Source organism: Sorex fumeus, unplaced genomic scaffold (genome assembly GCF_029834395.1).
Source record: "Sorex fumeus unplaced genomic scaffold, SorFum_2.1 ptg000046l, whole genome shotgun sequence".
In the NCBI taxonomy this organism is placed as follows: Eukaryota; Metazoa; Chordata; class Mammalia; order Eulipotyphla; family Soricidae; genus Sorex; species Sorex fumeus.
In genome coordinates, this window is record NW_026606103.1 from 9,312,395 (window position 1) to 9,338,832 (window position 26,438).

Consider the following 26,438-nt stretch of genomic DNA (forward strand, 5'->3'; position numbering starts at 1 on the left):
GCCCGGCAAGCAACCAAGAGTATTCTACCTGCGTGGCAGAACCTGGCAAACTCCCTGTGGTGGATTTGATATGCCCAAAGCAGTAACAACAAGTCTCACAATGAAGACGTTACTAGTGTCCACTCGAGCAAAATCGATGAACAATGGGAGGACAGTGCTACAGTGCTACACTCAGAAAGCACATGAGGATGGTAGATCTGCCATCAAATTCTTTTCATTAGGAGCAATACATTGGATCTTAAAAATCCAAAGAGCAACAGCCAGAGAACAGATGCTGCATGAAGGTCCTCTCTTCTTGATTGTTGCAGACTCATCTTTCTCAGTGTCCTTTATAAGTACATTGTCTGATTTGTCATTAATCTAAAGTATGGATGGGTTTGCTCGAGGTAAAGGCCCTCCCATTGATCATCGATTTGCTCGAGCGGGCCCAGTAACGTCTCCATTGGAGACTTTGTTGTTACTGTGTCTGGCATATCGAATACTCTCGGTAGCTTGCCGGGCTCTCCGAGAGGGGCGGAGGAATCGAACTCGGGTCGGCCATGTTGGCCGCCTTACAAGCGGCCAACATGGCCGACCCGAGTTCGATTCCTCCGCCCCTCTCGGAGAGCCCGGCAAGCTACCGAGAGTACTCGATATGCCAGACACAGTAACAACAAAGTCTCCAATGGAGACGTTACTGGGCCCGCTCGAGCAAATCGACGATCAACGGGAGGGCCTTTACCTTTACCTTTATGGATGGGTATTTACAGAACAAAATAAAGTCCAAATTTGTTCACAAACTCACTCGGAAATTGATGTGAGCTGATTCCCTCAGCATACATTAATTATAGTTAATTCAGACAGCTGCTCTTACCGAGAGTATCTCGCCCGCACGGCAGAGCCTGGCAAGCTCCCTGTGACTGTATTCGATATGCCAGACACAGTAACACCAAAGTCTCCAATGGAGACGTTACTGGGCCCGCTCGAGCAAATCGATGATCAATGGGAGGGCCTTTACTTACTTTAGATAAGGGACTAGTTTCATAAAATGTTTAAGAACCACTACTTAGTCCCTTAGTTGCTGTAAATGAGAGCCACTAGTAGAGGTCTATTGAAAGGCAATAAGGGTTCATTAATTTAAGAGTGTGAAGTATAACTCTAGAGCCAAAGGAGAAATAAAAGGAATTCACTATGCCCAGATTCTGTGATCATTTAATGCCACTAAAGATTTCTTGCTCTTGAAGCCCGTGTGTTCTCCCTTGAACATGAATCTTGCTTGCTTCTTTCTTTACCTGCTTAGTTTCATCCTGGAGACGGTGTGTTCTCTCTTTAACACATATTTCCCCTTTTGCTCTCCTCTCACATCTTTCTAAGCAGGTTTCGTTCGGTGGAAATACCTTGTTGGGGGAAAAAAAACAAGCTGGTGATGTCCAGAACCTTTGGCTCTGGGGGCCCACTTGTCCGCGCATCGCCTCCCAGAGTCCAGCTTCCCACAGTCCGGAGTTGCAGAAGATCCCGCGGTGGTGGAGGACACGTCCCCATCGGCTGCGCAGACAGCGTCCCCCTGGAGGGTCCGGCTGGCCGGCAGCAGCCCAGGTAGGCTGTATCCAGGGAAGGACAGTCGGTTCTGAGAGTGGACTTCTGAGTGTCTGCTCTCTCGGGGCACTACCGAGCGGATCTCGAGCCTGGGGAAACAGGGGACTGCAGGAGGCAGTGACTCAGGGTTCCAGGTCTTGGCGCCTCCTATTAGCACCATCCGTGGGTGTCTGCGGCCCGGACTGTACCTACACGGCCCTATCCCGGCGCTGACTCCTCCCCACCAGGCCTCCTCCCGGCGCTAACTCCGCCCACCAAGCTGCATTCAGCTTTGACCCCGCCCATCATGCGTGTACCTGCACTGACCACGCCCACTAGGCCTCGTCCCAGCGCTGACTCCGCCCACCAGGCTGCGTTCAGCTTTGACCCCGCCCATCACGCGTGTACCTGCACTGACCACGCCCACTAGGCCTAGTCCCGGCGCTGACTCCGCCCACCAGGCTGCGTTCGCTTTGACCCCGCCCACCACTCGGTTCCTGCGCTGACCCCGCCCACCAGGCGTCGTCCCGGCGCTGACTCCACCCACCTTGTTGCGTTTAGTTTTGACCCCGCCCATCACGCGGTCCCTGCGCAGACCCTGCCCACCAGGCCTAGTCCCGGCGCTTGACTCCGCCCACCAGGTTGCGTTGGACTCTGACCCCGCCCATTCGGCGGGTTCGGCCCTAGTACCGCACGCAGGCTGCGTTCGGCTCTGACGACGCCCGTTCCGCGGGTCCTGGGCGACCACTCCGCCGCAGCCCGCTCTTGGCCCCGCCCACGAGGCCGCTCCTCCGAGAACCTGCGGGCCCGCCGAGCGAGCGGCTCGCGGCGCGTCCTGAGGGCCGCGCCGGACCCTGGGATCCGCGGGAGATTCGGGTGGCCCTGCACGGCACGAGGTGAGCGGGGCGCGCGCTGGCGGCCTTCGGGCCTGCGCCGCTTGTGGCGGACCCTGTGTCTCCCTGCGCGCTACACGCGGGCTTCTGTCCCCGCGGCAGCGTCCGGCCAGTGGAGGCCTTTTGTATTCTGCTCGTCTGGTCGTGGTCGCGCGTCATCAGGAGATGACGCGCCCCAAGTGGTCCTAGTGCCGCTGTGAGGGATGCGCCGTGTGAAGGTGTGCCTGTGTGGGAGGCGCCCTGAGGGTTGCGCCCTGAGGGATGCACTGTGTGGAGGTGTGTCTGGGTGGGTGGCGCCCTGAGGGATGCGCCTTGAGGGATACAGTGTGTGGTGGTGTGCCTGGGTGAGGGGACGCCCTGAGAGATGCACTGTGTGGAGGTGTGCCCGTGTGTGGGACGCTCTGAGGGATGCACAGTGTGGAGGTGTGCCTGCCTGTGTGGGAGGCGCCCTGAGGGATGCGCCCTGAGAGATGCACTGCGTGGAAGTGTGTCTGGGTGGGTGTCGCTCTGAGGGATGTGCCCTGAGGGATACACTGTGTGGAGGTGTGCCTTGTTGGGGGGGTGCCCTGAGGGATGGGCTCTGTGGAGGTGTATCTGTGGGAGAGCACTATGCGGAACGGCGCCCTGAGGGCTGCGCTGTGTGGAGGTGTGCCTGGGTGGGGAGAACTGTGAGGTTTGTGCCCTGGGGGATGAGCTCTGTGGAGGTGTGCCAGGTGGGAATGCGCTGTGAGGAAATGCACATGGCTCAGCGTGTCTCTGCTATAGCTCAGCCTGGTTCCATCCCACCTAGGCGTCTCTGAGCGCCCCCTCAGCCCTCAATTCTGGTGCTATCCGCCTGGGATGGTATGGAGGAAACTTTTGTTGTCTTCTGAAAGCCCTCTTGGGTTCATGCACTCTGTTTCTGACCAGACTCGATCTTTGTAACAAGGAGAATAAACACAGCTAGAAATTAAGTCTTTTTCTTAAATGTGCATCTGAGCAGCATTTGAGAATCTTTGCTGCAGTGGTCAGTGTGACTTCCTGTTGCCACACGGGCATACTCAAATTGGTGTGACTTTCGTGGTTTTCAGAATTCTTCAGACAGGTTTGGGCTCACCAAAGCCCCTGTGGCTGGAAATTGTGCAAATATCAGACAATCTGCCAGTGGGTTATTAAGATTTCCAACAGCCACATTGAGTATTTTAGCACGTCTGTTGGTTATGGCTGTGCAGTTGATTCAGGTTTAGGTAACTTAATATTTCTGACTTATTTGAAACATGAGGCCTGAGAAGCAGTGGATTGTTGGTCCTTGTGCATCTTCTAAGACATTCCATCTTCTACTTGGATTAAAAAAAATGGAGCTAGGTTTATGCCATTTGGAAAAATACTAAATTTTCAAATAGAAACTGGAGTTTCGGTTCTTAGTCCAAACTAAATATTTAAGGTGTCATTGATCAGAAAAGACAATTCTTGGGCTGTTTCATGTACAGAAAAGAAAGCCCTTCAGAGGCATGTTTTGTTCTGCTATGGAAAGACTGATGCTTTTTCCCTTGAGAGAAGAGCTGGGGTGTGTGTGTTGGGGGGGGGCGGGGTTGGTGAAGGGTGAATTAAGTCACATTTCTATTAACTAAGGCAAAGGCACAGTTAGTGATGGGATAGGAAGAATTTTCATTTTTTTCCTTTTTTGAATCATACCTGGAGATGCTCAGGGGTTACTCCTGGCTCTCCACTCAGGAATTACTCCGGGGGGGGGGGGGGGGGTCAGGGGTGGGGGTGGGACACCAGGGATTGAACCAGAGTTGGCTGCGTGCAAGGCAAACACCCTCCCCGCTGTACTACCACTCTGGCCCTCATTTTGTTTCTGAGAAGTGTTAGAAAGGGCAGTGTTAAGGAGTCAGAGTGCTACATTCAACTCACCTTGTCTGTGACCTGACAGGACATTCCAGGCGATTGCATTCAAGCACAGAGGGAAATAGACAATTGAAGGTCACTTGAAGCGGACTTTGTAGGGCAGGGACCAGGATTTTGGGAAAGCACTCTAGTGAGAGAGATGGGAGGCAGAAAGGCAGAGTGAACCCTGGTGATCAGCTTTGCTTCTAAAACTTGAGGGTGGCCAGTAGTGCAGGAGGGAGGCAGAGGTAAGAAATCCAACACATCCTGTTTTATCTTGGATCCTGCTGTGTTCTTATTGTTACTTGTATTTTCCTTTCTTTTTTGTAATGGTGATTTGGACATTTGTGCACTAAACTTGTCCAAATGAAAGGTATTTTTGGAGGCACCCTAAGCAGTATCAGGGGCCTGAGGGTCACTCAGAGATGATTTAATGCCTAAGACCTTTGAGATTCACTGCTGCTCCATTGTACTACATATATACTGGATACTACATGTGGACTAGTACTATATGTATACTAGATTTTACATGTGTGTTATTACTACCTATATTCTAAATGTAAGTTAATGTATGCTAGATACATGTATACTAGATCTTGGCACTGTCCTCCCATTGTTCATCGATTTTCTCGAGCGGGCCCAGTAACGTCTCCATTGTGAGACTTTTTTGTTACTAAATATATATCAGATGTGTACTAGTACTATTTGTCAACTATATCAACTAAATGCTAAGTGTACACCAAATATATATTAGTGCTTCTTGTACACTAGATGTATGCTAAGCTAGTTACTACATGTCTACTAGATAATGGCTATTACTAGATGTATATTAGTACTACATGTGTATTAAATGTATGATAGATACTACATGAATACTTGATACTGGAAGGGGCCACAGGAAGGAAACAAGGTTGGAAGGGGACACTTCCGCAAAAAGATTGAGAGACACCTTGATATTGCATGTGTGAGACCCTGGATTCTACCCCTGGTCCTGCACAAATGTATGATGAATTTTATTTGGGAAATCCGCCACATCACCATCACCTTTCTTAGATTATGGACGTTTCAGGTTACTGATTAAACTGCATTAGAGACAAATTTAGTTTGAAGTTTTTGTGTTTCTTAAATTCTCTGCTCTTATTTCCAGAAAAATTTCCCTTTGGTGGGAAAAAATGTGCATCCCTTTTCACATTTTTACATTTTGATCTTAATTTTATTTAAAACCCTTCAGAGGAAACAATATGGGCATTCTGGAAAAAAAAACACTAGATATTGAGCTTCCATATGACCAAGTAATACTACTCCTGGGAATGTATCCCAGGGGTGCAAAAAAGCACAATAGAAATGACATCTGCACTTGTATATTCATTGAGGCACTATTCACAGTAGCCGGAATCTGAAAACAGCCTGAGTGCCCAAGAACAGGTGATTGGTTAAAGAAACTATGGTACATCTACACAGTGGAATACAATACAGTGGAGCTGTTAGAAAAGATGAAGTCATGAAATTTGCCTATAAGTGAATGGACATGAAGAGTATCATGCTAAGTGAAATGAGTCAGAGAGGGATAGACATAGAATGACTGCACTCATTTGTGGAATATAAAATAACATAGTATGAGACCCAAAGACTGTAGAGACAAGGGCTAGGAGGATTGTTCCACAGTTGGAAGCCTGCCTTATGTGCTGGGGAAGAAGGTAGTTGGGACAGAGAAGAGACCACTAGGTCAATGATGGTTGGAGAGATCACTTGGGAGGAAGGGAGATGCGTGCTGAAAGTAGACGAAGGACCAAACATGATGGTCTCTTAGTATCTGTATTGCAAACCATAATGCCCCAAAGTAGAGAAAGAGTAAAAAGGAAAGTGCCTGCCATAAAGTCAGTGGGTGGGATGGGGTGGGGCAGGAGGGATACTGAGGACATTGGTGGTGGGAAATGTACACTAGTAGAGGGATGGGTATTTTATCACTGTATTACTGAAACTCAGTCATGAAAGCTTTTTAACTGTATCCCATGGTGATTCAATAAAAAGTAAATAAAAGATATAAAACCCTTCAGGGCTATTTCAGTAGAGCTTGATCTAGCTAAGATTTTGAAGATGATTTAGGGCTTGATAGGAATAAAAAGCAAGCATCAAGTGTGTGTGTGTGTGTGTGTGTGTGTGTGTGTGTGTGTAATATAGTATGTTTTAAAATTATAGTATAGGGGCCAGAACTATAGTACAGTGGGGGAGGTCGGTTGCCTTGCATGCAGCCAACCTGGGTTTGATCCCCAGCATCCCATATGGTCCCCTAAGCACCACTTGGAGTACTTTCTAAATGCAGAGCCAAGAGTAGCCCCTGAGAGCACTGCAGGGTGAGACCCCCTTAAAGCAATAAAGTATGAATTGAAAGTATGTATTTAAAAGTATTTGTAAATGCTATTGTTTTGTAAAATGATTATAGTGATAGTGTTATTTGCTGCAGTTTACAAACTTTTTAATTTTGTTTGGCTTTGGTTTGGGGCCATATCTGGTGGTGAACAGGGGCTTTTCTAAACTTTTGCTTAAAAGTAGTCCCAATGATGTTAAGGATTGAACCTGGGTCCCCTGCTTACAGAACATGTGTTGTACTGTTATCAATGATATGTATTACAAAAGCAATATACACTTAGGGATGGGTTCATTGCGATGTCAGTGATATTGGAGGTAAAAAGTTCTCTATCCTCAAATCCCCGTTTTTGAATTTTGAGTATTTTTGGTCTGTTTCTTATCAGATCTGGTGACTTTATTGTCATTTTTCTATCTTGCTCTCTTGTGCTTGCCTTTATGAGGATATTAATTTGTGCTCCTTATAGGAACTTAGAACTTGATATCCTTTCAAAGTTTGGTTTGAATTGGTTAGTTTCTCCTCCCTGTACACCTGCTGAGAAAGAATATCTCAGACATTGCTGTTGGTGATGACCCTGGCCAGATGGACTTCAGAGGATTCAGAATTAGTTTCTACTTTCATTAGCTCTGCTAGTGCTTTAAGGAAGTGTAACATGATTAGTATACTGGAACACAGTATAAAATAGTACATGCAACATATTTAGACTCAGACTAGGTAATACTACTAGAACATGGTTTCTCAATTTGGGGTGATTTACATGACTCCCAAGCAGTACTCAGGGAACCCTGGGACCCACTACTAGCCATACTTGGCCATCTTGTCTCAATACTTGGTTCCTGCAGTACTGGAGGTTACTTGGTGGTGCTTGGAGTGAGGGGCGTGGTGTGGGGGATGTAATGCTACAGATAGACTCAGGGACTTGGTCCCTCTATCATCTGTGGTAAAAATTACTCTGAGGGTTTCTTTGCTAATTTGTGAAGGGACTTCTGCATACTCTAGGATGATTGCGCCAGACTGTTATATAGTTGGACTTTTATTTTAGCTTCAGACAGAAGCCTCAGTTGATCCTTAGAAGAACCCTATATCGGCAGTCTAATTGCCCTCACTTTTTTTTAAGTGAAAATGATTAATACCATGCCACCTCCTTTTTAGTTAAATTGACTTGGTAAATACTCTTATTTTAATTTTCTTATTAATGTCAGAAGGGATACACCAAAGTTATTTCATTATAGATTCTCCCAGGATGTTGGGAGAAGTTGAGTAACCAGCTTCCCTGTCACCTGGTTAGACCACCTACTAACTCTGAACTGTGATCTTGGTTATCTGCCCAGGCACAAGACAGAAACATTGGTCTTCTGTATACCCCTGGACAGAGGGGGAGCTTTCTTATCTTTTATTTATTTATTTAATTTAATTTTATTTTTTGCTTTTTGGATCACACCCGGCAATGCACAGGCTCTGCACTCAGGAGTTACTCCTGACGGTGCTCTGGAATGCTGGGAATCAAACCCGGGGTCAGGGGCGTGCAAGGCAAATGCCCTACCCGCTGTGCTATCTCTGCAGTCCCAAGAGCTTTCTTATATTTATGTGGTGGGTCCTGTATAGAAGAGAGCCTTGGAATACTTAGGGTTTTTTTTTTCCCATCTGTTTCATCTGGTTATCATGCAGTTGTTTTGTTTTTAACTAGGGAACTAAAATATATTGATTTGGTTTTCTAATGCCAGAAATACAACTTCAGAACTTCCTGGTATTTCCATCATGTGTTTTCCCCACCTCTTAATATTTTCATATTACCCTTGAGGTGAATTGTTGCATAATATTTATGATTTTGGTGTACAGTTACTGAAACACATCACTACCTGATGCCAAAGAACCTCCACCACTGTCTTTCTATCACTCTAGTACTCTTCTTTGTTCACCTACCACTTGGAAATCTCAGTTCTGTAGTCCAAACCGTCAAAGTCCAAGGGTTTGTTATCAGATACTGTCTGTTGCTTGCTTTCTTTATGTTCCACATCCAGGATATTTTCTTTCTTTGACATATTTTACTTTAACATGACCCCTTTTAGCTGTTTTCAAGTTGCAGCAAAAGGCAAGATTTCATCTTATAGCTGAGCAGTAATCCATTGCAAATAATAACGCAATTCTTTATCCACTCATCTGACATTGGATCTTTGGCTTGTTCACATGTCTTGGATATTGTATGAGGTGCTGCAATGTAGATGTGCATATATCTTTCTGAGTTAATGTTTTGTGTTCTTGGAATAAATACCAAGGCATGGAATAAATGGATTATAAGGGAATTGAGCTTTTAATTCTTTATGATGTCTGGATACTTTTGCATAGAAGTGGAAGCAGTTCTATATCCTCCACCAGTGAATGAGGGATGTTCTTTTCATCCCATGCCTCTTGATGTTTTTGAGGTTTTTTTTTTTTTTGGAGGGTGCATTTTCTTTTCACTAGTATAAGGTGATATCTCATTGATTTTATTTGCATTTCCCTGATAATGTTATTGAATGCTTTCTCATATGCCTGTTGGCCTGTAGGTCTTCTTTGTCTTTTCATCTCCTTTCTCCAATTGTTGAATTTCATTTCGTTTTGTTTGTTTTGGGGCCACACTTGGCTTACCCCTGGCTCTGCACTCAGAAATCACTCATAGCCTGTGTTCAGGGGACCATATTGGTGCTGGAGATCAAATCTGGATCAGCTGCATACAAGCTCCCTACCTGCTGTATTATTGCTCTGATCTTGAATTTTTTTGTTTTTGTTTCGTTTTGATGCCACACCTGGCATTTTATTATATTAATAACTGATTTATAAAAAATATAAACTCAGTCTGGTGAGATAGTATAACAGGTAGGGTGCCTGCTTGCCTGGGAATGTAGCTGCCCTGGGTTCATTTCTACCCCACTACGTATTTCCTAATCCCCACCTGAGTGATCCTTGTGCACAGAACTGGGAGTAGCCTTGAACACATATAGGTGTGGACCCAAAACAAAACAAACAGATTTGCTGTCAGACTTGTCTAGGGTAGTCCAAAAAGACAGTGACTCTCAGACTTGGGTCTCCGTTAGCACCATGCAAAAGGAATGCTTTTGTGAATATATACACTGGTCCTTACCCAAGCGTTTGGCTTGGCAGGTCTGGGAGAACCAGAAAATTTGTGTTACTAACATTCACAGTACTGCTAGATTGGAAAAAATCAACATTGACCATCCTACTCAAAGTATTATACAGCTTCAGTGCAAGACCCATTAAAATTCAAATAGCTGAAAAAAAAATACAGGGAACAAACTATTAAAGTTTATATGCATAGGCAGAATCTCCTGCCCCCGTGCCAGGCTATCTTCACTGGGGAGCCCCTTTGGAGGGGAGGCGGGTTGAGTTTCCCTCCCTGTCCCAAGCAGAGCCCCAGCAGTCGAAAACCTTCAGAACCCAGCTGCAGCCATGCTCAAGGCCACTCTCCACATGCTCGGATGAACCTCACCCTTGAAGGAACTGACAGAGGAACCCAGGTGTGTGGGACCTGTGGCTGAGATCTCCAAGCCTGCTTGGATTGGCCCTCTGCCTCCTCTACCCAGATCCCTGTTTTCCTGTAGTTTGGTAGTCACACCCACAAACTGCCACCGGCGCCATGTAATCTCATCAACAGCCAAGATCCAGAAACTATAAAACAAAGCTCCTGGAAGAGAGCGATGAAGTTTTTCCTGGAGCGCATGGCTGCATTCATGGCTGTGTGGCCTCTTATACTCTAGCACACTGATGTACCTAAAATAGCAGACATGTGTTTGGTTTTAACATACTTGCTTGTATTCTCTTATATATGGGCTTAAAGGCCCCCAGAATGAATCAACAACCTTTACACACTTCCCTCTTATAGTGGTGGGAAGATGCTTGCTACTTGGGTGGGTGTTTGAATATTATCTGTAATAAACTATTGTGAACTGTCACTGTCACTGTCCTCCCATTGTTCATTGATTTGCTCGAGCGGGCCCAGTAATGTCTCCATTGTGACAATTGTTACTGTGTTTGGCATATCGGATACATCACGGGTAGCTTGCCAGGCTTTGCTGTGTGGGCAAGATACTCTCGGTAGCTTGCCGAGCTCTCTGAGAGGGGTGGAGGAATTGAACTTGGGTCAGCCATGTTGGCCGCTTGCAAGGCAAATGCCCTACCCATTGTGCTATCGCTCCAGCTTTATGAAAATAAAATGTATAAAAATCTCAAAAAAAAAGAAGTTCAAAAATAATTTATATGCACAGAATCAAAAAATTCTGAATAGCTAAAGCAATTCTAAGAAAACAAAAGAAGATGGGAGGCATTGCATTTCTCAACTTTGAACTATACTACAAAGCTGTACTAAAATTGCATGAGAAAATTGTAAGATAGACCCGCAAACAGTGAGAATCCTGAATTAAGACCCCAGATTTATGGCTAGTTCATTTATGACAAAGGAGCTAAATGTCTTCCAACAAATGGTGATGGGAAAATTGCATAGCCACACATCCAAAAAAAAAAAAGAGAGAAGAAAAGAAAATTAGCATTGTACCTCATAGCCTTCATAAAAATAAACTCAAAGTTGACTAAAGATCATGAGATTAGATAAGAATCAGTAACATACATTGAGGAAAATAGCAGAGCTCTCCCAGAAACTGACCACAGAGGAATCTTCAGTGAAATGACCACAGTAACAAACTGCTAAGTACCCCATACCATATCTCCAAAAGAGTATAATACTGAATATTCCCAGGTAGACTGGTCCAGGCAGAGGACTCTAGGGCCTTCTCAAAAAGGGGGCAAATTCTCCTCTGTCTGGAGGCCCAGCAGCCTGAATCCACAACCAACAGCCTCTAAGAAACAAACCAGCTACAGAACTGAACTTCATCAAACTGCCCTGTCAGATTGTTCCAGAGCTATAGCTCCTGGACCAGACATCTCAAAATTTCATCCACCCTAATTGGGTCACAACAAACTTGATGGGAATGTTGCATAGAAGATCAATGACCCTAAACAGTAACTCAGAAGGCTCAACTAGCATTAATCAGCACAGTAGATTCTCAGACAATGACTTTAGTAACATCATTGTGAGATATAACAATTATCACAAGTTGACTAATATAAATCAAAGGTTTGGTGATTCCATTTGTCTTTTTGTTGTAAAAACAGGAAGTAAATCTCTTTGTACCTGCAAGAGGGCAGACTGGAGTACGGGTGGGAAATGGAATATAGGTGGAAGAAATGTCAGGCTGGTAGTAAGATTGGTGTTGGAACAAGCCTGAAACAAATGTATTATGAACAACTTGGTAGATTGTGGTGTTATAATAAAAAAATTCTTTATAAGAAATGGCCACAGTAGCAAGGACAACAAAAACAAAAACAAATGAGACTATATCAAATTAGAAAGCTTCTGCGGGGCTGGAGCGATAGCACAATGGGTAGGGCATTTGCCTTGCTCGCGGCTGACCCAGGTTCAATTCCTAGCATCCCATGTAGTCCCCTGAGCACCGCCAGGGGTAGTTCCTGAGCACAGAGCCAGGAGTGTGACTCAAAAAAGCCAAAAAAAAAAAAAAAGCTTATGCACAGTAAGAAAAACTTCACCGATTAAATGATACTTTATTGGATGGGAGAATATTTGCACACAATATATCAGATAAAGGATTGATACTCAAGATCTGTAAAGCACAAATTTCAACACACAAAAAAAATCCAGTAATCCCATGCATAAATGCGGAGAAATGATGAACAGATATTTCCCCAAAGAAGATGCAGGGATGGCCGACAGGTAGGTGAAAAAGTGCTCGTTGTCACTTATGATAAGGGAAATGCAAATCAAGTCTGTGAGAATGGCACATTTTAGAAAGTCTGGAAACAGCCAGTGTTGGAAACAGCAGAAAAGATACCTCATCCATCGTTGGTGGTAGGAATATTATCTGACTTAGACTTTATGGAAAGCAGTATGAAGATGTGTTAACAAAAAATACGTGGTACTGTCATATGATCCAGCAATATGGCTTTTTGGAATCTTTCTCCTAAACACACGAAAAAACATTAATTTGAAAAGATGTATGCACACCTCACCTATGTTTGTTGCCATACTTAGTCTCAAAACCAAGATATGAATACAACCCAAATGCCCATCTATAAATGAATGGATCAAGAAGCTGGGTATATACACAAAATAGAGTTCTGTGCGTTAATAAGGATGATGAAGGAGAGACTGATAAAATCTCAAGGCCAAACTAGGCTATCCGCAGGATGGATATATCGTTCCCAACTCTCTCCCTTCCGAAATTCGACATGCCATTTTGTCGATAAAGAAGCAAACAGTACCCGGCCCAGACAAGGTCAGACCCAAACACCTGAAGAACCTGCCGTCAGTACTCATCAATACACTGGCTCGACTCTTCACACGCTACCTGTCTGAATGCAAGATTCCGTCCCACTGGAAAACCAGCAGGATCATTCAAGAAGGGAGACATCTATGACATTGGCAACTATTGCCCCATCTGCCTGTTGTCTGTCATCTATAAGTTGTTTACTCGAGTCATCCTGAATAGGATTGGCAGAACACTAGATGAAGGACAACCATGTAAGCAAACCGGGTTCCGAAAAGGATTCAGCACAATTGACCATATCCACATGATAACCAAGCTCATTGAGGTTTCTCGGGAGTTCAAGATGCTGTTCTGTCTAACGTTCATTGATTTCAAGAAGGCCTTTGACTCTGTTGAGACTGAAGTGGTCATCGAAGCCCTAGCCATACAGGGCGTTCAAACTCAGTACATCAGGACCCTCTGTGATCTGTATTATGGATTCGCTACCAGAATCTTACCATTCTACATGGAAGTGATCGTCCATGTCAAGAGAAGGGTTCGGCAGGGTGATACCATTTCACTGAAACTCTTCAGTGCTACCCTGGAGAACGTCATGTGACAACTGGAATGGGAAGGAATGGGAGTGAAGATAGATGGTTGGCAACTACACCACCTCCGCTTCGCTGATGACATCGTTCTAATAACACCAAACATTAGCCAAGCAGCACAAATGCTGGCTGACTTCGACCGTGAGTGTGGAAAGGTCAGACTCCAGCTGAATCTCACGAAGACAATGTTTATGAGAAACAGTCTTGTTCCTGACGCTTCATTCACTCTCAATGGAATGAACATCTCCGAATGCAACAGTTATATGTACCTAGGTCAAGAAGTCGACATGACGAATGACCTGGCACCTGAGTTGTGCAGGAGGAAGAGGGAGGCTTGGAAAGCCTTCAAGAGCGTCGAAGAAAGAGCTAAGGGACAAAGAACATCTGGCTCTGGGCACATCTCTTCGACTCCACCATTCTTCCTGCATTAACATACACCTCAGAAACCTGGGCCCTACAAAAACAGGATGAGAACACTATTCGGCTCTCCCAAAGAGGAATTGAAAGAGCTATGTTTGGGGTATCACGCTTCACTCAAGTGAGAGAAGGAATCCTGAGTTCAGACCTCTGTCGACGATTGAGAATCAGGGACCCTGTCTCTTTTGCCAAGGTGTCGAAAATGAGATGGGCTGGACACGTAATGTGATTTGGAGACGACTGCTGGACTAGAGCCATTACCGACTGGATTCCATGGGACATCAAAAGATAGTGTGGCTGCCCACCCACGAGATGGTCAGACTTCTTCGTCAAGACCCTGAAGAATCGGTTTGAGGCTCTTCGTGTTCCTAGAACGAGCAGACGCCATTGGGCTACACTAGCACGTGACAGGGACAAATGGAGACATTACTGGTGCCCGCTCGAGCAAATCGATGAGTAACGGAATGTCAAGTGATCAAGAGTTCTATGCAGCTTTAAGAAAGAACGAAATCATGCAATTTGCAGCAACATGAATGGAACTGTAGCACTGTGTTCATCGATTTGCTTGAGTGGGCACCAGTGACGTCTCCATTGTGAGACTTGTTGTTACTGTGTTTGGCATATTGAATACGTCACGGGTAGCTTGCCAGGCTTTGCCGTGCGGGCAGAATACTCTTGGTAGCTTGTTGGGCTACCTGAGGGGGCGGAGGAATCTAACCTGGGTCGGCTGCGTGCAGTGCAAACGCCCTACCCGCTATGCTTTCGCTCCTGCTCCATGGATGGAACTAGAGGATTTAATTCTGAGTGAAGTCAGGAGGATAGAGATAGATACAGAATGATATCTCTCATATGTGGGACTTAAAAATACTAGGAAGATAGCAACAAAGAACCAAAGGCAGCTTAGTGGGAGAATTGAGCCAAACAGTTGCATTCGAGGTTGTTGGGGTCCTTGGGAGAGGTTGATAGGTACACTGGTGATGTGTGTGGTGTTGGAATTATGTGCATGAGAAACATTTTTTTTTAAATGTAGTAGTACTGCTTTTTTTTCAGCCACTGATTAAGCTGATTGAAGCAGGCATGAACTCTGTATTACTTTTTAATTTTTAAAAATTAAATTTTTTAATAAATTTATTCACAGTAATTGTTTTTTACATTCAACATTTCAACACTAATCCCACCACCATTGCACCTTCCCACCACTATTACTACCACTGCCCCAAGACTTTCCCTTACACAGTTGCTAAATAATTTATTTTGTATCGTTTGCCATGAATAGTATGAATAGTCAAACGGTTGCGAAAGTGGCCAAACGCTCCTGGAATTCTAAAATTTTTAAATATTTGGGGTCTGGACGCATATTTGTGGTGTGCTGCTCTCTTCCAAGATTCATCTGTGGGTTTCTGAATCATGATGGTTATTGCACTTAGATGGCACCCAGAGGCAGTTCTTGGGCGTGACTGTCAGGAAACTGGAAGGGTGGGGAGGTGTGGGGAATCATCCTCTGATTCTGTGAAGTCTGGAGTTTTCAGTCACCAGTCCCTCATCCCTGCGGGATTTTCATTTATTTAATTTTAATAAATGAAATTATTGGGCTGGAGCGATAGCACAGCTGTAGGGCGTTTGCCTTGTGTGCGGCCGTCCCGGAGGACCCGGGTTCGATTCCTCCACCCCTCTTGGAGAGCCCGGCAAGCTACCAAGAGTATCTCGCCCACACGGTAAAGCCTGGCAAGCTCCCCGTGTCGTATTCGCTATGCCAAACACAGTAACGACAAGTCTCATGATTGAGACGTTACTGGGCCCGCTCGAGCAAATCGATGAACAACGGGAGGACAGTGACAGTGACAGTGACAGAATTTTTCAGCAGATTAATTCTCATACATGGGGCTTTGGGATGAGTCTGTGAAGGTCGGCCATGAGTATGGCAGCGATTGGGTTCTGGAGGTCTGTAGCTGCCAGGGTTCATTTGGGGCAGGTGGAGGAACACACCTGCCCCTCTCTGAGGTTTGTCTGTGAAATCAGCGTGGCGTGGGGTGTGGAGAATCTTTGTGGTGTGCTGCTCTCCTTCGAGATTCATTTGTGAGTCTCTGAGTCATGGCCATTAATGTGTTTTAGTGGCCTGCTTTTGATCTCTTTCTAGATTTATTTATGGGTCTCTGAAACAAGGTTGACAAATGATAAATGTATAGTTGAGCTGGAGGTGGTTTGTGGGTGTGACTCCAACATACCTTACTTTTGGCCCTTTCATTTCTTGGGGAAACTTGGTCCCAAGTTGTTGGGGTCTGGCCAGAGGCACAGTGGCAATTTTGGAGTATCAGGAAGCCTGAAGGCACTATCAGACTGCTGATATACTTGCCCTGCAGTTACAGGTTGATCTGCTGGGCAGCACTGTATCCCCTGCATGAGAAACTATTACTAACAGTATTATAAAACAAAATATCAATAACAAATTAATATAAAAACTTTAAAAAATAAAAAAAATCTAATTGCTGGAGGAGACATAGTGGAGAGGCTATGGATGTGATTATGCCTTGCAAAAGTGAGGCCTCTGGGATCACTGGCATTGCATGTCCACCCCTCTCAGCCCTATGAGCTATAGCTCTCATAGCCCTTGGCCCTCATTAGGATTACTATGCCCTGCAAAAAGTGTTGGAATTTGGTTCCTTTCATTTGTTTGCATCATTCATCTTGCTTTTCCATAATTTCATTTTATAATACTAAATAGGTATATTAATTTAACACATTTTTACTTTGTAAGCTATTAGCTTCCAGAATTAGAGAAAATGCTGTGTGTTGGAGCTGGGCATATGAGAAGAGAAGATTGTATGTTACTTCTGCTAAGTTTGTAAAGCAGTTTATGTACAATCAGGTGACTTGGTCACTGAGCAGGAATTGATAAATTTTCTCTTTGTGACCAAATAAGGGTTTTATTCTGTTTTATTTTATTTATTTTTAATAAATTTGATCTCAGTAAAGTTTTAAGTGGGGCTTGACTCAATTATTCAACTCTGTAATGGGAGCACAGCTGTGTATAATATAATATAATATAATATAATATAATATAATATAATATAATATAATATATAAAGGAATGAGCATGACTGTTCTGTAAACTTGTTTACCAGAAAGATTGAATGTGGCCTATGGACTTGGTGTGCTGGCTCATGACTTAGAAACATTCTTGAAACAGAGTCTAAAAATGTATAAACCCTCAAAAAATGATGATAGGGGCCTTTTTCCACTCTAAACCCATGCTGGTGTGTTTCAAGTCTGCTTGCTCTTATCAGTGACATTAGAAAATCCTGCTCCTCCCTGAGCAGGAACTCTGAGACACAGATGAGCCACTTCCATCCAGAAACTGTCAAAATTTGGCTTCCTCATTATTTCCATGGTGGTGGCATTAGTTAGTCCAGTTAATCTGATTCAGTTGCTTGTATTTACTTAAAAATCCTATGTGAAAATAAGGAAATGGAAAAGTATTTAGAAAAGTATTTAACTGGGAGGTTCAGGTGACTCATACATTTGGCATTTTGTCCATTCTCTATCTCTTTTTTCTTTTTCAGAGATTAAAGGAAGTGTTTAGTTCATCCGTAAACTTTTGCCCCATAAGAAAATAATAGTTTTAATCTAAGTATTGAAATTGTAACTGTAATTATTTAGTTAACAATTTGGAAAGCCTATTCAGTTTTTTCTGTGACTTTCCCAGTTATCAAGAGATATAATTCCAAAATGCACAACTTAATTTATTCTTAAGGAAAGCCCAAGGTTTCAAAGCTTAACTGACTTGGTTGACTCATTTTATTTTATTTTATTCTTTTAATTTTTATTAGTGAAAAAAACAATCACCAGTATACTTCCCTTCTAGTGAGAACTGAGTTGATTTTGTTTTCAAATTTTTAGTACACCCACCTGCCAACTTATGTCTGCTGGAATAACAATTGGTCATGCAGGGTTCTCATCTAGTGGCTTGAGGAACCAGTCAGGATGGGAGATGTGTGCAGAAAGTAGATAAAGGACCAAACATGATAACCTCTCAGTGTCTGTATTGCAAATCATAATGCCCGAAAGTAGAGAGAGGGTATGGGGAATATTGTATGCCATGGAGGCAGGGGGAGGGTGGGAAAGGGGGGGTATACCGAGGATATTGGTGGTGGGTAATGTGCACTGGTGGAGGGATGGGTGTTTGATCATTGTGTGATTGTAACCCAAACATGAAAGCATATAACTATCTCATGATGATTCAATAAAAAATATTTTTTTTTAAAAAGGCTCCCATCTAAAAATATATTCCTAGAAAATAGAGTGTATAACAGAGGTAGCCCTTATAAAAGATATAAAAGATCAGTTATGTATATATCAGTTATATAAATCAGATACATGGTAGTGCCCTTTTCATCATTTTAAATGAATGGAGTAAATTATAATTAATGCACTATGTGAGGTGTGGTGGGATGTAAGTTCATTACTGATGTTCTCCTTGATTAGGTTAAGGTCATAACTTCCAGGAATCTGATTGTAAAGGCACTCAATTTCCTTAGTAATTTGCTGAATGTTTTGGAGGCAGTAAGATCATCTATCAGTTATACTTATGGGCCCAGCTATTCCATTATAGGAATGTTTCCTGAGCTCTCCATGATTTATTTTATCACCTGTAGAATGGGGATGATACTATCACGTCAGAGGTGTTGAGATGGTTCAGAAAACCTTTATAGTGCTTGAGCAATGGCTCAATAGGAGTGGCTCATTCACTGTTCCTCAAATCCCTTAAGCTCAGATGCATTTAGATTTAAGGATTTTTTTTCAAAATTCAGAAAACTATAAAATAGAGTTGTTCTCTATATATTGTGTGACCACCCCAGGAAGATCTGTGGCAGCATCCCACAACAGCAAAATTATGAATATTGACATTTTTAAAAAAGAAAGATAAAACAGATTAAGTGATTTTGGGTGAGTTCTGGTCATACCTTAATTTAAATTCAGTTCCATATTGTTATTGATGGATGAGTTTTTAAAACTCCCTTGGGTTTTTAGAGTCTAGGAGATTGCAGAATTGTGGACATGAAACAGACAAATAAATGGATGAATGTTTGCAAATCAGGGGTGGATATATAAAGTGGTGATAACATTGTTAGAAATAAGCCCAGAAAACTCTGAATGGTCCTCAGTAAAAGATCAATTACATAAGTCAGATACACGGTAGTGCCGTTTTCATCCCTTTAAATTAATGGAGTAAATTATAAATAATGCACTATCTTGGAAGAGATTGATAAGATGTATTACATAGCGATGTATGGTATTACAGAACAGCGTGGTGACCATATTTGGATTTGTACATGCATCTGGAAGCAATGCAGGAGCTGCAGATAAAGCAGCTTTATATGCAGCTTTATATGCAGCTGCAGCTCTGGTTCAGATCCTGTACACTACTGCCAAAGGTCACTCCTGAGTACAGAGCCAGGGATAGCCCCTAAGCACTACTGGTTGTGGACTAATCCTACCCCCTCCCAAAGATGTATCCTGACATTTGCAAGGTTGTTAAACTTTTCATTTGGACAGATCGTAAAACACCAATACCTGGGGCCCTGCCGTAATTCCATTACATTAACGTGAAGGAGTGGGACTCACATACTAATATTTTTAGGATACCCCAGTGATTATGATGTCCTTTGGTGGGTGAGTGCACCTGGAGTGAAGAATAAAACCATTAATTTCACATTCTTTTACATCGTGTTTAGTTTTTCCTCCCTGATTGTATTTGTGCTTATATATTTAAGAAGTTCCAGTAAGTGAAAAAGAACTCCTTTAATCAAAGTCACACATGACAAGGCAGTGGAGATACATTTTCAGAAATCTATAGATTCTTCTGGAAGTTTAGTATTTCTCATTTTTCCTTTCCTTCAGTTTGTCCAACACTTACTTATACCCACACATGGTGGAATTATGAACATTTATTCCTGAGAGGCCAGAAACTAGTAGGGAAGATCCCAGGAGGAATTGAACTCAGCCATCACTACTAGGCATGGGGATTCTGGTAGTGCTCTATTTTTTTTTTCATTTTTTATAATTTTATTTATTGAATTACCATGAGAGCAGTTACAAAGCTTTTGGGTCTAAGTCTCGGTCATACAATGAAACACCCGTACCTTCACCGGTGCCCATTCTCCACCCCCAACAACCCCAGTATACCCCCATCCCACACCCTCCCCCTACCTGTGGGCAGATGATTTCCACATTACTCTCTCTCTACTTTGATCACATTCAATATTTCGACACCAGACCCACCATTATTATTTGAGATTTTACCCCAACACTCAGATCTGCTGAAAAAGCAAAAGTAAACAATTTGTGTTCCATTGCTGGTTATGAATATCACATGATGTCGCATGGCTGCAGTAGGGCCATGTGATTTTGAAATTCCGAAATTTTAACACTTAAATTTGGAGGGATTTCTGCCAAAAGCCACTGGGTTTCGAGATTTGCTCCTGAGTCTCTGGGATCATGGCCGTTGAGCAGCTTGATCAGGAGCCAGAGAGGCCATTCGTGGGTGATGACTTGGGGTCTTGTTGGGACGGAGAGACCAGGACCGGCTCCACCCCCATCCTGTGAGGTCCAAAACAAGTTTCGTCACTGCGGGCCCAGACCTGACTGTCCAATGGCCCCTGGAGGATGATGGCCACTGAGCCGCCAAGGGAGGGACAACACCCTTTATCTCCTGGAGTGGCCTGGTGACAGTAACCTACTGCGGGGTCAGAACGCATTTCTGCCAAAAGCTGCTGGGTTTTGAGATTTGTTTCTGAGTCTGTGGGATCATGGCCGTTAAGCAGCTTGATCAGGAGCCAGAGAGGCCGTTTGTGGGCGATGACTTGGGGTCTCGTTGGGGTGGGGAGGACAGGCCCGGCTCCATCCCCATCCCATGAGGCCCAAAATTCTCGTCACTGCAGGCCCAGACCTGTCCAATGGCCTCTGGAGGATGATGGCCACTGAGCTGCCAAGGGGGAGCAGGCGGAGGGACAACACCCTTTCCTCCCTGGGGTGGCCCGGTGACAGTAACATACTGTGGGGTCCGGACACATTTCTGCCAAAAGCCACTGGGTTTTGAGATTTGTTTCTGAGTCTCTGGGATCATGGCCATTAAGCAGCTTGATCAGGAGCCAGAGAGGCCGTTTGTGGGCGATGACTTGGGGTCTCGTTGGGGTGGGGAGGACAGGACCGGCTCCACCCCCATTCCGTGAGACCCTGCGTATCTCGTCACTGGGGGCCCAAACCTGACTGTCCAGTGGCCTCTGAAGGATGACGGCCACTGGGCCACCGTGGGAAATAGGCCAAGGCATGAAACCTATTTCCACCTGGGTTAGCCCAGCACCGGTAACCTACTGCAGGGACCGGATGCATTTCTGCCAAAAGCCGCTGGATTTCGAGATTTGTTTCTGAGTCTCTGGGATCATGACCATTAAACAGTTCAATCAGGAACCAGAGAGGCTATGCCTCCAATTATATAGCTGAGCCGGAGGTGGTTTGTGGGTGTGTTTCCACATACCTAACTTTTGGCCGTTTGCTTTCTTGGTAAACTTTGCCCCAAGTTTTTGGGGTCTGGCCAAAGGCACAGCAGCAATTTTGGGGTATCTGGAAGTCTGAAGGCGCCATCAGGCTACTGATGCACTCGCCTCACAGGTACAGATTGACTTGCTGGCGGCACCATACCCCTGGTAGTGCTCTATTTTACGAGATTTAGCATTAATGTTTACTATTCCCTCTCTAGGCTCCCACACCAATGATCTCTGACCAGTGATTCATTTAGAAACCTTGTAGGTGGGAGCATGACCTCACTGACTAATGCCTTGAAGGTGAATTCCTGATAGTTTTCTTTTCCTTCGCATCCTCTCTCCCAAGTACCTCTCCTCCCCCCAACTCCTCACCACTCCTTGTTTGGCACATTTAGCATAAAGGTGCTCCTGTTCTTGAAGAAACCATTTATTGCACACCCTGCCCCCTTGCTGATAAGGTCCTGTTTTCTCAACAAAAGCCCCAGGGAAAAGTCAACATTTCCTCTCTTTATCAGCCAGGGCATGTCTTCAGTCAGATACGGTTTTGAGTTGGAGTGCCTAAATACAGCTGATTGTGTGTTTCTTTGAAGCTGTAGTGGTGCTTCTTTGGAGGTGCTTGCTGTTCTCTGTCACTCTGAGAGTGGGTGCTGCATGGCATGGCACTGTAGTTGCTCAGACCTGGGCTCTGCAGTGCGAGAGACCAGTGTTCTTCAAAAGCAGAGCAGAAAGCTGTTTTCCCTCACTGTTTATTTGCCCAGGAGAAATAGATGCATTTTCAGGGTACTCTGCTGCTTCACTGAAGAAACACTGCAGGGTCTGGTGTCATCAGAAATTGTGCCCAAGAAAAGAATGCCCTCCCCTGTTAGAGACCTTGTGAAAAAGGGCCTTTGGCATAATAAGGAAATTCTTCCTAGGGTGATGTGGATACACTATTTACTCTTGCACAATATGAGGGAGGTAAGTATTCCATCTGCCAAATTACAGATAGAAAATCAAGCTCAGGGATTGTTTCCTGCTGAGGTTGTGAGCCAGTACGTGGCAGACGCAGCCACGTCTGCCACGTCACCTGGTGCTGCAGGGCCCTGGGTGTTCTGTCTGCATGCTTACCCCCTTTCTTCAGCAGAGAAAGTACCCCGTGCTCCCTGGGTGTGAGTGCTGTTGCTGCCTTCTTCAGGACTGACGTAACAAGAGGGAGATTTTCATTCTGTTTCTTTCTGGCAGGTTCTCGCCTGCCTCTGAGATGATGGGACTGGGGAATGGGCGCCGCAGCATGAAGTCGCCACCCCTGGTGCTGGCTGCCCTGGTGGCCTGTATCATCGTCCTTGGCTTCAACTACTGGATCGCAAGCTCCCGGAGCGTGGACCTCCAGGTCTCTCAGTGTCTGAGTATCTCAAAGCAGTTAAAGTGCTGTGGGGGTGCTATGGGGCAGGGTGTGTGTGCATTCTTCTTCCAACTTCAGACTCACTGGTGTGTGCTAGCTATAATGCCTCTTGCCTGCTCTTCCACTGCATACTCTCTCTCTCTCACACACACACACACAGGCATACACACACATCTCACACACACACACACACACACACACACACCAGGTCTGCTCTCACTGATGAGGGCTCGTTGTGATCCCTGGATGGCTGCATGCATCCCTCCGTTCTACTTTCCCTGTGAATGAAATTTTCAGTGGTACCCTCCCGACTGCAGGGAAGATGGTTTGCTTAAGGACACTACCATAATCCATTCCTTTTTTCCATGCCCACACTAGAAATCAAAAGTGGAGATGGACATAAGTTTGGATAATGGGTGTGAGAAAGATGTTTGTAGATGCCTTTTAGCCCTTTTCCACAAGGCCATGACAGCAGTCCCCCATTTTGTGCTTGACCTGTGTGAGGGTTTGCAAGTCATCCTACAGCTCATACTGCTCAGCCTTCACTTTTGGTGCTCCTGGCCTGTCATTACAACAGTATTGTTTGACTAGCTTAACAAGAATTTCCCTACCCCTCTTTATTTTTTTTGTTTTTGTTTTTTCTTTTCTTTTTGGGTAACGCTCGGTGATGCACAGTGTATACTCCTGACTCTGCACTCAGGAATTATTCCTGGTGGTGCTCAGGGGACCAGGTGGGATGCTGGGAATCGAATGCAGGTTGGCCGCATGCAAGGCAAATGCCCTACCTGCTGTGCTGTCGCTCCACCCCTCACAACCCCTCTTTTCTCTCCTTTTGGAGAATCCATTTTCCAGAGAACCTCTTGACCGTAGACCTTCTACTGTTTGGGCTGTACTTTGAGCTGAGGAATTTCACTGCTTTGGTAGTTGCTGTCTTGATGGAATAACCTTGAATAAAGTGTTTTATTACCATTTTACTAATATTTAAACACCATTGTTACATGTACCGGGATACTTTTCTTCTTTTACATGCATTATTTTTGCTACCAAATTGAAACTTTATTTTCTTCAACTTATAGGCGGGCCAAATGACTTATAGAGAGGTTAGCTGTAGGGGAGCTGGGATTTGATTTACCCTTTCTTGTTTGCTTTCTGTTGTCTGTCATCAAACATTATTGCAACAATAAAGGATAGCAAGTAGAAGAATTTATTCAGATTTGCTTTACACTGACTCATCATTGTTTTCCTTTTACTTTCCTAGTTTGTTTTTAAGTTAACAGTGTTAAAATCAAAGCAGAGATAATTTTGTATCAGTGTAGAGATACTTTTATATTTTGTTTTTACTTGACATTGTATCATTTTATTGTATCATAAATCATTGTTTTATGATTTCCACTTTTACCAGGACCAAGGAATGGCCTTTTAGAATCCCATTTTGGATGGCTAGGCTTACAAACCTCTGACCTAGATGTTGAATTCCTTTCAACTTCTCTTTGTATTTTCTCCTCCTCCTCCTCCTCCTCTTCTTCCTTGTCTTATTCGACATCGTCTTCTTTGTCATTGTCTTCTTCGCTGTCATCTTCGTCTTCGTCTTCTCCTCTTTCTCCTTCTCCTCCTACCCTCTCTCTCCTCCTTCTTCTCCTTTTCCTTTTCCTTCTCCTCCTCCTCCTTTTTTTTTTTTTTTTTTAACCATACCTGACTGCTCAGAGGTTACTCTTGGCTTTGAACTTAAGAATCACTCCTGGTGAAAATTGGGAGACCATATGGGATTTCAGGGATTGAACCTAGGTTGCCATGTGCAAGGCAGGCCTCCTCCCAGCTATGCTGTCTCTGCAAGCAAGCTTTCTTTAGAGGTGGGGTGTGTAACCCCTGAGAATGTGAGCCCCTGTGAATATCTACATCAACCCATGTGCACCCACCTGAGCCCTCTTACCTGCTATGATGTACATCTCTGTGTCTGACCTGCTTCTAGGGTCCCTGATTTCTGCACAGTATGGACTTCCTGTCAAGAGTCAGGGAACTGAATCTATCTTTAGAAATTCTGTCTGATAGATTGGTTTCAGGTGTCTGTGAGAAAATTTTAAAGCTATCTTAGCACCAGCACATAACATTTTTTTTGTTTGTTTTATTTTTGCTTTTTGGGTCACACCTGGTGATTCACAGGGGTTACTCCTGGGTCTTCACTCAGGAATTACCCCTGGAGGTGCTCGAGGGACCATATGGGATGCTGGGAATCGAATGTGTGTCGGCCACATGTAAGGCAAATGCCCTATCCGCTGTGCTGTCACTCCAGCCCCAGCACATAACATTTTATGACCTTTCTTCACATAAGCCTCACAGAATCCTGGGGAGGGGTGCCAGTATTTCCACTTTGCAGGGGAGTTGCAGAAACTCAGAAAAGTGAATTCTTCTCTTATTGCACAATCCTTTCTCTTGAAGATAAAAAAATAACAAACAACCCATGGTCTCTTCTTCATGGTGGACTCAAAGGATTGTGCCTGGGGAAAAGACTGTGTTTGCGGCTTTGTGAAGCCATTAGCTCCATTGTTGGCTGTGGCTGGAGGTGCCGGGTTTTGATCTCCCCTGTTGCCATGGCGTGCTCTTTCTTACCTTGTGTTTATTTGCAGACCCGAATCATGGAGCTAGAAGGCAGAGTCCGAAGGGCGGCTGCAGAGAGGGGCGCTGTAGAGCTGAAGAAAAATGAGTTCCAAGGAGAGCTGGAGAAGCAACGGGAGCAGCTCGACAAAATCCAGTCCAGCCACAACTTTCAGATGGAGAGTGTCAACAAGTTATACCAGGACGAGAAGGCAAGGCCTGCTCTGCTTCCCACTGTCTGTTCTGAGTCAGTTTGTATACTTTAGGTTCTCCCAAGGGGAGGTGACACTTTAAGCATTCATATATGCCCATGAATACCAGGTGGGCTTACTGCAACTGTTGCAACGATAACAAAAGGGAACATTGGCTCTTGGCATTGACTTCTTTCTTTCTACAAATGCCTATCTACTCTGTGTTAGAACTTGTGTTTGATGCTTGTATCTGAAAGCAGAATAATAATTTGCTCTCAAATATCTCAGAATGGGAGGAGATGAGAGAGATGCTATCCCTAACAGAGAGCAGGGAGTTCAACAGTGCTTTTAGTGGGTTGTGGGATTCTCCAGAGGTGATGAGGGGCCTGGATGCTCAGCAGTGCATGAGTGCAGCATACTGTTGTATGGGGATGGAACTCGGAATCTTCTGCTCGTGCAAGCACACAATTTTCTGTTTTGAGCTATCTTCCGCACTCCAAGAATGTTAGTGTTGAGTTAGAAAAAAATAGAATCCTGCACAAAATAGACAAGTGACTTCTTGCTACTGAATATATCTAAACTTTTTATGTGTTTAAAAGTTTTTTTTTATAATTGCAAGACAGCACTTTCTTGTTTATTAAAGTGTGTTTGGATATGAACATCAGCATTTGTCCTCTATTTACAATTTCTGTGGTTACTGAAAGCATTGT

The 26,438-nt window shown here is 44.3% G+C and overlaps 1 protein-coding gene across 1 annotated transcript in view; it reads left to right on the forward strand.

The window, feature by feature from the left end:
* Positions 1–2,304: 2,304 nt before the first annotated feature.
* GOLM1 (golgi membrane protein 1) overlaps positions 2,305–26,438 on the forward strand; it is a 69,936-nt gene continuing 45,802 nt past the window's right edge. Inside the window, exons 1-3 of the mRNA XM_056122539.1 lie at positions 2,305–2,450; positions 22,786–22,933; positions 25,570–25,749. Coding sequence (XP_055978514.1) covers positions 22,805–22,933; positions 25,570–25,749 — 309 coding nt within the window. The 5' untranslated portion in view covers positions 2,305–2,450; positions 22,786–22,804. The remainder of the gene's footprint in view (positions 2,451–22,785; positions 22,934–25,569; positions 25,750–26,438) is intronic.